Genomic DNA, 10734 nt, shown 5'->3' with positions numbered 1-10734 from the left:
ATTCGTGAACATGTCTTTCCTTTAAAAAAAAAAAAAAAAAAAAAAAGAAAAAAAGAGAGAAAAAAAATATCCTCTTGAGTTGTTCGACTATGACCTCTCTTTTGCATAGAATAATTTTATCTTATACGTTCAAGCTGATACTCGAAATTAGGGTACGACTCGATCAAGTTAACGCGATTAAAGGAACGTCGTCTCGATTTTTTTTTTTTCTTTTTTTTTTGTTTTTTGTTTTTTTTTTAAACCAGTCTTTCATTAGGCTCTCTGCTTCAACTATTAGAATTTTCTCATTACCGACTGAATATCTTAATCTCTTTCTCTCATTTTTCTTTCTCTCATTTTCGCTCTCGCTCTCTTCCATATTCTCGCTCCCTTTCTCGCGCATAGTAATGCGGCACTTAAAAAGTTTTATTGCGATAAAAGTATGTTACAGTCAGAGTGAGTGTCCATGTGTGTTTCGAGCACTTCCGTATTTGTCAACGATCGATTTTTTTTTTTTTTTTTTTTCGACAATCGACTGCCAATTTTCTTTCACTTCAGGTCCTCCATTGCGCCATAATTGGCCAGAGATTTTTTAATCCTAAGCGCGGTTAATCTAGCTGCCGCGTTGTGATACCAACATTCTTTCATCACCTTTGACATCACTTGCAATGCCTAAAAAAAAAAAAGAAAAAAAAGAAAAAAAAAAGAAAAAATGAAAAATGGAATTTATGTTGGAAAAAAGGAAAAAGATAGAATGATGAAGGAATATAGTACGTACGTCAATAGACTGCCACCGATTCGGTATCGACGGCCTCTGTCTGTCGGTGCACACAACTTTACGCATCTCTTCAATCGTCGGATCGGAAGGCACCAAGTCGTAAAACGGCAGCTGATATTCGTCGTGGATTCCGCCGACGTTACATCGCCTCGCGATCTCCCAAAGGATCAGCCCGAGAGCGTATACGTCAGCCCTCTTGAAGGAATCAAAATGGTTCATGTTTATCGTCTCTTCGAGAACCTGAAAGCAAAAGCAACAATTCTCAGGATTCTGGAGAAGAAATTTTCGCTTATCTATTTCGAGATCGAAAATTAATTTCAAAGATATTAATTTAATGATTGAGATTATATTTTCACAAATTTCGAAATTTTATAGGTACGAAAATAAATTAAAACGACAATAAATGAAGGAGCAAAAGATGTTTCTCACTGCTGGTAATATAATTATCCTCAAAAAAAAAAATTAAATTATCTAGCAGACAATGTGAATATATTGTTTTCGCTTAGAGCAGAGAATTTATTAAATAAATTTTTTTAAAAAATGATATTTTAATCTATCATTAATTTGAAATAAGGATATATTAATGTATATATATATATATGAGTATTTTCAATACAAAATCATTGAAAAATTTTTTCAATTATATTATCAAAATCAGAAATATTCATCAAAATAATTTTTCAATGAATAACGAAATTATTAAATGAATTTTTTTATTTATAATTTTTTATTTATTTTACCTCGGGTGCCATATATCGCTTAGTGCCGACCCGATTGTTCAATTGTATATCGACGGTGTCTGTTATTACGTCATGTCTGACAGCCAATCCGAGATCACCAATCGCGCATGTGCCATTCGTTTTCACAAGGATGTTCTTTGACTTGAGATCCCTGTGAGCAATGGCGGGCTTCCCTTGAGTACCAACGATCTCCATGTGAAGATGCGCAAGCCCGGTAGCAATCGACAAGGCCATCCTGATCATGCCATTTGTGTCCACGGTAGATCTGTTCAGATAATCGAACAGCGAACCTTTCTCATGATAATCCGTGATTAACCATAATTGGGTCCACGTACCATTATCTAAAAGATGCAATATATCTCGGATTAGTTCATCAAGTAGCAAATTGTTCATTTAAAATAATACTTATTCGGCAATTATTTACAAAAAGCTATTATATTCTGATTTTGATGACTTTTTAATATGACATTAGTTATTATTTTAAATAGTGTTGTGAAGATTTTATTTGGTGATTTTATTTGTTGTTAAATGTTTAAGTTAGGTTAAGTTAAAAATGTTTTTAACTTAACCTAACTTAAACCCAATATGTATAATAATTGAGTTATTTAAAATTTTATTATTATTCTATAATTTTTTGCAGTGAAATTATTTTCTTCAAGAATTCTAAAGAAAAATAGAGTTGTCAGAGCTAATTTCATAGTGCAAAGAATTAAAAAGAACTTCTATTATTAGTGTAAAAAAACTGAAGTATTCCAATCGAACGTTTCAGAACAGATCCTTCAGTTTGGTTTTATCTCGAATCTTAAAATGCCCACATGCATCACTATAAATTAAAGTAAAAGGATTTAGCTTCTCAGAGTTATTAAAAGTTTTCGATAAATAAAATAAATAACAGTATTGAAATTAGTGTAATTTTACAATCAAAATTTAATCTCATAAATAAAAGAATTATAATCACATAAAGTCTAATAATATTAAGAAAACGTACAATATGACCCATATGATTGGTACAGCAATAAAAGATAATTTATAAGTCATTAACATGATGTTTCCACTGATCTATCTAATGATTCATATAGAGTTCAGTGTCTCGTCGTTTGACCTCGCACTAAACGATACATCAATGATACTTTCATCAAGTTTAAATATTCTAATGTCTCTTGAAAAAATCTATCCAATCAAAACACTTTTAATGTTTGATAATGATATATTTAAAAGATTAAAAAGGTCTATCTGTGCATTTAACAGTTATTATTTATATACAACTTTATTCAGAACATTTGCAGATAAAAGATCATTCTATGGAGTGTCCCAGTAAGAAACTCAAAACTTTTTCAACATATAAATAGTGAATAAATGATTTTATATCAAAAATATGATATAAATTCATTTTTTAATTTATCTTTCTTTCTTTTTTTTTTGAAAAGTTACACAAAAAAATAACAAAAAATTGCATTTTCAAATCAAAATAAAAAAAATAATCGCTTATATAATTTAAACATCAAAGATAATTTTTAAAAGAATTGGAATATCTTAAGCATCTGAACAACGTTTGAGCATCTTTATATTTTGAAGTCTTTATAATAATTTTGCATTTCGTTTTCATTAATTTTTCTCACATATATAAATTGGATCGAAAGTAATTTCTCTCACTAATTTTCTAATCTAAAATAAAATAAGGTAAGAAGTGAAATTAATATAATTTCATAATCAAAATTTAAATAATAACTGATCATTTAGAATTATTTGAAAAATATTTTATTTTAATTCATTAAATAATTTTAATAATTTCATTAAGTGAACTTCATTTTACGTGAAATTATTTTATAACGATATCTCGTTTTATTGAATAAATCAAATTAATCAGATATAATATACTGTCATCATATAAAATTACAAAAAATATGATGTATATAATGACATGATTAACGAATTAGTGTATGAATATCATAATATGGATAATTTTCCAAGAATCTGAAGAATAAACATCATCTCAATAATTAGAAAGATGATGATAATAGTGATCGACAAAGAGACCACAAATTTGAATATGAATTATTCGAATTACACATATAGCTTAACATAACTTAACAACTTATCCATTGCTATTGATTTTGCGGATATCTAACACTCACGGTTTACATGAAAATGTAAATTTTCGATTATCGAATATATATTTTTTTCGATTATATATTAATATATAAATTATAAATTTTGATGGAAATTTAAATATTTGTAATTATTTTTTTATAATTTTTTAAATGAAAATTTTAAATAATATAAAAATTCTATGGATATTTTTTTTTTCTCAAGAATTTCGAAACATTTTTCAATATTATCTATAAATTTATAAAAATATACTATTTTTCAATCTTGATTTTTATAATAGTCAAGATTATCATTTCAATAATATTGAAGATTTCACTTGATGGTCGTTTATTAAAAAGTTATTAATAGAAATAGTTAGATTAGGTTAGGTTATTCAGATTTATTGCTAGACAATTGATGGCTGGTTGTTTTATAATGGAAAATTTGTTCCAAGCTAATGCAAACTATCAAGTCAGCTAATAATTGAATGAATTTTTTTCTTATTTAATTTTGATTTGAAATGAAATTAAATTTAGAACTAATATAAATTAATTGATATCATGCAAAAATTTATCTAATTTCTAGTTTTATAGTTTGGATTAGGTCAGATTAATAATTATATAATAAATTTTTAATAAAGAATGATTTAATTTTTAATTGTTTTTGTTAACATTATTCATTAAACTTGACAATTTATTATTGAAATCAGATACTTGTAAATATATTTCCAAGAAAAATGGAACAGAAAAAAAACAATTTTCTTTTCTCGAGTTCGACAAATTTCTCTCTCAAGAAATCAAAAACTTCTTCATTCTTTTCAATAAATTAACAGAGTTACAAACCATAAATTTAAATAAGTTAATAGTTATAATGAAATTAGCTACGATATTTTGTTCCTAAATATGCAATATTTTATATTTTTCATAATTTCAAAACGAAAAATCCATCGAATATATCAAAAAAATAATATTTTTAAAAGGTATTTCCTATAATATTCGATCAGTAAAAAATACATATTATTTATATGTTAGTATGTATTAGGTATATATATCTATTACATGTAGATCTTTATATATGTACCTTTGTTATCGGCAGCGATGAATCCGAGGATATTGTCGTGCCTGAGCATCACCGTCTGGTAAATTTCGGCCTCCCTGAACCAAGATCTTTCTTCGCGCGAGCTGAAGATTTTCACAGCAACATTCTCACCCCTCCAACGACCACGCCACACTTCACCGAACCGACCTTTTCCGATCGTCTCCACCAGCTGAATCTGGCGGGCTATGCTTCGCTGTACCAGAAGCGGCAGGCCTACTTAAGAGAGGATGGGCATTGAAGAATATGGATTTCAGTATGATTGAAGATGACACTTGTTCTCGCGATTTCTTACCAACAAATTTCGAACTTTCTACTTGATTATTGTTTTAACACATTCGAGACTGGTGGCGCAACATGTATGTCATAGGGATTTTCTATTCTGTGGTGATCGACATAGTACAGTTCCATTATAGGTATTTTCTATTCTATGGCGTACGATCATTATGAAGATTTCTTATTCTATGATGCATATGATCATAGAGATTCTTTTATTCTATAGTTACATACATATGATTGCGTTATAGATATTTTCTATTCTATGGCGAGTAACGTGAACATATATATTATGAAGATTTTATATTCTATATACATATATAGATATGTATTTAATACAAATATCGTCTTATAATATGTAATATTGTTTTGTATTTTTCATTATTTCACTATTTTTTCGAAAATCAATCAATCATTTTCAAATCAAAATCCTACGATTTTTTGATACAATCTCGAATGTATTAAAAATAAAAAGATAGCTTTTATACAAACTTTGGTAAAAATTATCATCATTTTTATTGTAATTGAGAATTATTTGAGATTTATCTATAAAATATTGAAATTTTTTATTTTCATTCGTTCGAGTATAAATTTTTTTTTTTAATTGGCTACAAAGTATATATATAAAACTTTAATTTGACCTACCTGAGCCACTACCACTGGTAGTCATTTCCAGCATACCCCTAATAGTAACACTGCCCAGGATAGGTCGATCCGGTGCCTCTTGCGAGTCATCGCTATTTCCGGGCCTTTCTGGGGTCTTGCGCACATGATAAATGACCATGACCACCACACAGATGGCGCATATCGGCATTGCTATCATCAAGGCCATTTTCCAAGTGACCCATGCCGCGTCATCCTCACCCGCCGCCACTTTTCCCAATAAATTTTTCGTTATCGTTTTATAATGATTGGTTTACGCAGAATAACCACTCCAGAGAAACATGGAACATTCGTTGTGCAAATTTTTTTTTTTTTTCTACAAACGGTTAACCTTTTCGTTATCAATCCTTTACGGACATATCCCAAAACGGTTAATTAAATTCAATTAAATTTGACTCTAATATATTCAGTCTCTAATAATACTTATTTCTCTTTATTCCTAATATTTGGATTTTTAATTCATAATTTAATAATCTAGTTTCACAAATTAGAAAATATTGAAAATAATACTCGTCAATATTTAATTTCAAATGCAAATCAACTCTTCGATTTTTTGACCGAGAAGACAAATATAAGAAACATTAACAGTTTCTTCCATATAATATTTTAAACGTAACAAGTTTCTCCAAGTGATTCGAAAAGCCAGCAAAGCGAGATTTTGGAATGAAAATCAAGCGATATACGTACGAAATGCGTCAAATTGACGACAAGAAGGACAAAGGATACACCATAGGCCATACATGTTCGAGCAACGTGCTAAAATGATATACGGCATGCTGGATACACCGAGAAGCGTGCAGTAAATGGTAAACAGTTTAAACCAACAGGCGCATGCAGGTTGCAGCAGTGAGGAGAGATCAGTAGGTCAGGAGCAGGGACAAACTCTTTTGCAATTCTTTATATAAATACTTCGATCGATACCTGATTTGGATCGAATCTTCTCGAATCTTTTCACATTCTCTCGATTTACATGAAGAAAGAGAGAGAGAGAGAGAGAGAGAGAGAGGAGGGAGGGAAGGAAGAAAAAGTGAGAGAATCAAAGAATTATCGTGAATATAAATATATATTTCGTTCTGTTTGTTGATTCTGCCTCCTTCCATCAAGTTTTCTGGCCAAAAATGAACCATGTATCGCATTACCTGTACATGCACAATACGATGACGCAATTCGTGCATGAGTCATCGTGTGGCTGCAGAACTTCTTTCACGATCCTCTCGATCTTGGCAGCTTCACTTACCTTTGCGGTCGATGGTGGGCATGAATTCCATCACGTAGGTTGCTGTTAATCGATTATTATTCCTCGAAAAACCACACAGGGTGTTATGATGTAAAGGGGGAGTTTGGATATTTTGTATACGATTCGAAAACAATTTGATATCTTCGAAATTGGTTTTACTTTTGAAGAAATGAGAGAAAATCACTTCAAAATTAAACTTTCGAATACAATCAATTTCGAAAATTTAATTTTTGGACGAAATTTAAATTTTCGAAGGCATTCATTGCTTTTGAAGCAAATCAATATTTGATCTAATTTTTGAATTTTCCGATTTTTCAAAACGATTTTTCGATCGTTTTCGAATCGAATCGAATTTCGATATAAATTTCAAAGATAATTAATTAAAATAAAAGAAAAATCACTCGTGATTATTTTTGAAAATTCGATTTTAAAATCGAATCTCGAAATCGAATCAAGATAACATCGAGTTGAATTTGCAACTCGATTTGGAGAATCACAGGATTACTATCATTTTCAATTTTTTTTTTTTTTTTTTTCTCTCTCGATACACAGCAGGGAAATTGGAAAGATCATGGGAACGAGCGGCTGGGCTGATGCCGCGGGAAACAAATATTCGTGGAATCGAATCGATCACAGAGCCGGCGACCGGCGAAAGAACCATCCATCTAGCAATTTCACGATAAGGCACCAAATTGATTCCCACGAGGTATTCGATGAGATGACGAATAACGGTGAGACAGAGGACGAGAATCACAGGTGAATGATTGCGCACGTCCGGATACCCGATGAAAATTGAACAACCTTATCTGGGATGTGCGCGCGCGCGCGCGTGTGTATGTGTATGCACGTGTCTATTATATATATATACCTTGATGACGTGTAATGTTAGTGTGTGAACTCTATCTTGATCATGCAGCTTTTTTTCATGTAGATTTTTCATAATTTTTTATAATTTTTAATCGTTTATATAAAGATGTTATATAAATTTATTTAAAAAATTGTAATTCTTTTGGGTGATTTTGTGAAGAATACATTTTTTTTCTGTTGTCGAAGTTCGTTCTAAGAATTTGAAATTTTTATTAATTATTTATAAAAAAATATTGTTCAATATTTCGATGTTTTTTGATATCTTGCCAAGATTTTTGTTATAATATTGTGAAGGTTTTACTTGGTAGTCGTTGTTTAGTAAAAAGTTATTAACAGAAATGCTTCTTCGAAAGTTGTTGTTTAGATTAGGTTAGGTTGCGTCGGATTAAGAAAACTAATTCAATCGATTGGTTAATAATTAATAAATAAATTTTTATTCAATTAATAAATTAATTTTTGATTCGAAGTGAAATTAAATTGAAAATTAATATAAATTAATTGATATCAAGTAAAAATTTATTGTATCTAGCTTGATATTTTGTTTGGTCTTATTTAATAATAATTTTTTTTAATCCGACTGTGAAATTGATATTAAATTTGAAATTATTTGCAATAATTGATTAAAACTAAAATTTAATAACCTAATTGTTTCGAAGAAATATTTTTTGTCAATAATTTTTTAATAAATAATTTAATCACCAAATTAAAATTTTCAATATTATTCAGAATGATAATCTTGATAACACATTAAAAAAATTATCAATTGAAAAATGAAAATTTTGTATCTATGCCATTATTATTACATACAATTTTTTTTAATATTATTAATGAAAGGATTTTGAAAATTAGACATATTTTATTTTTTAATTTATTGTATTTTATTTTATTCTAATCTTGATTCTGTTTCTAAAAAATTAAAATGATCAACACTACGTTCATTCTTTATTTAATCATTTAATAATTTCCATCTGTATACATATAATATATGTATAATACATGTAATATAAGACCACTGTTCCCTTATCATATTTCTAAATTAAATTTCTAAAACGCAATATGTATATTAAATATTCTTATATGTATATAACTATAATATGTATAAAACTGTAATATTTTACAGAACGAGAATATTAAAAAAAAAAAATACCTAGTTACTAACATCATTAACGAACGTATCGAAACAAATGTCGCAGTGAAAACTACGACATCAATAACTAGCTTAGATAGATTCACCCTCTCCGAATTTAGTGGAGGCTGATATAATCGATGGATACCGCTTTCGATACGTTCCATCATGCCTTCATCAATATTGCGCGAATACACTTCGTTACTCTGTACAATACATCGCGATGTCGTCCATTCTAGTCAACCTACCACCACCATTCCCTTTTACATCGCGTCCTACTCTGTTTGCTTTTCATATAATTATTACGCTCATACTACGAATGTTTGCCAATAACCGAATATCGAGTATAGTTCCTTTCTCGATTTATAACAATTATGCCAATCGTGAATTCTTGTCAAGTTGGAAATGAAGAGGTTAGCTTTTTCATTTTTATTTCTTTGAATGAGTCGATGAATTGATTGGAAGTGATAAGATAGTAAAATCTTTAAATGATGAGGTTAAACGAAGATTCGGAATTTAAATGCGTAATTTGTGTTTTATACGAATGATAATTTTGAAAACAAGAACGAACTGGATAGAACTCGAAACGGACGTGTGATTCGAGATATAAAATGCCGTATTAAAATATTTTTAGTTCATTTCTATTTGGAACAGACTGATAGAGATAAGTGCGAGACGATTCTCTTGTTCCGTTGATAACACGTTTTTACAACATCGTTTCCGTAATAAGAGTCCATACCCGATATATTTGACGTATCATTGTATCGCGACGAAACATATAGACATTCTGGTTTTACGTTCAATTGTATTCTTTTCTTTTTTCAATTTCTCATTGAACGATATTTCACGAGATGAAATGTCTCCATTCGACAAAAATCAATTCAAATAGTTTCTTTTTCAGGCCTTAGAATAATTGATATTTTTTTAATGTAATTAATAATCTAACCTCTATCTCCGACATGTAAAATTGCTCGAAACTCTTTAAATATATAACCATTGAATTTTTAACTCAATATTGCATTAAAAATAATGAAACTTAAAAATAAAAAAATAAAACTAGAAATAACAAGTGAAGATAAAATTATTTTCAGTAAAGATCACTCTTGCATTTCACGTTGAAGATGCTTTCTAATCCGTATTGAAAGCACTACAAATGCAACACTCATAGAAGAAAATTTTGTTCATGATTTAACGTACTCGAGACCAACGACGCCGTATAGGCGCCTTGTGATATCTAGTCAAAACACCTAGAGGCGCCACATGCGTGTCTTAAAAATAAATTGATTTCAGTCAATAAAAAAAAATTATTATATATCAGTCTACAGAAAAAAAATTATACAAAAGAAAAATAATAAAATAAATATTTAAAAATTAAGAAATAGATTTAAAGTAAAAAGCAAATAATACATAAATAAAAATTATTAGGAAATTTAAATATAATTTTTATTAATAACCTTTTATAATCAAAATTTGGCGTTAAAATTTTTTTGTTAGTCAACCACTGAGATATTAACAAATTGTATTCTAAGAAGTTCGAAATTTCAATCGTTTTATTATCGTTCGATGGATTCTGTTATTTTGAAAACCGTGTGAATTTGATATAAAAAAAAAACCCAGACGATTTTTTACGAAGTCGCATCTTCTGAAAACGATAGAGATATAAATGGATAAACAAAAACGATAGTGGGTGATTTTACGTAATACTTCTCAACGGAATATCTCGTAACCCAATAATTAGTGAAAATATGATTAGTAATATGTGTCACGGTTTTTTTTTTTCGTTATTTTTTATATTCATGTTCATTGGAATTTTCTTTTTAGATGTTTGTTCTTTTTTGTAGTTTAAAATATATTTATATTAAATTTTAAAAAATATATCAAATAG

At 28.9% G+C, this 10734-nt stretch overlaps 1 protein-coding gene across 7 annotated transcripts in view; it reads right to left on the bottom strand.

Annotated features, from left to right (window-relative positions):
* Window positions 1-387: 387 nt before the first annotated feature.
* LOC122718888 (TGF-beta receptor type-1) overlaps window positions 388-10734 on the bottom strand; it is a 40337-nt gene continuing 29990 nt past the window's right edge. For 6 of the 7 annotated variants that reach the window (XM_043944270.1, XM_043944271.1, XM_043944267.1 and 3 more), the window contains 5 exons: window positions 5602-5829; window positions 4666-4899; window positions 1498-1838; window positions 758-997; window positions 388-651 (listed from right to left, as the gene is read on the bottom strand). In XM_043944270.1, coding sequence (XP_043800205.1) covers window positions 529-651; window positions 758-997; window positions 1498-1838; window positions 4666-4899; window positions 5602-5829 — 1166 coding nt within the window. In that variant the 3' untranslated portion in view covers window positions 388-528. The remainder of the gene's footprint in view (window positions 652-757; window positions 998-1497; window positions 1839-4665; window positions 4900-5601; window positions 5830-10734) is intronic. The other variant, XM_043944268.1, reaches the window with a different exon arrangement.

This window comes from Apis laboriosa, unplaced genomic scaffold (assembly GCF_014066325.1).
Source record: "Apis laboriosa isolate Shangri-la unplaced genomic scaffold, ASM1406632v1 scaffold68_cov148, whole genome shotgun sequence".
In the NCBI taxonomy this organism is placed as follows: domain Eukaryota; kingdom Metazoa; phylum Arthropoda; class Insecta; order Hymenoptera; family Apidae; genus Apis; species Apis laboriosa.
Note: the sequence above shows the minus strand (reverse complement) of the source record. Positions and strands in the feature narration are given on the sequence as shown.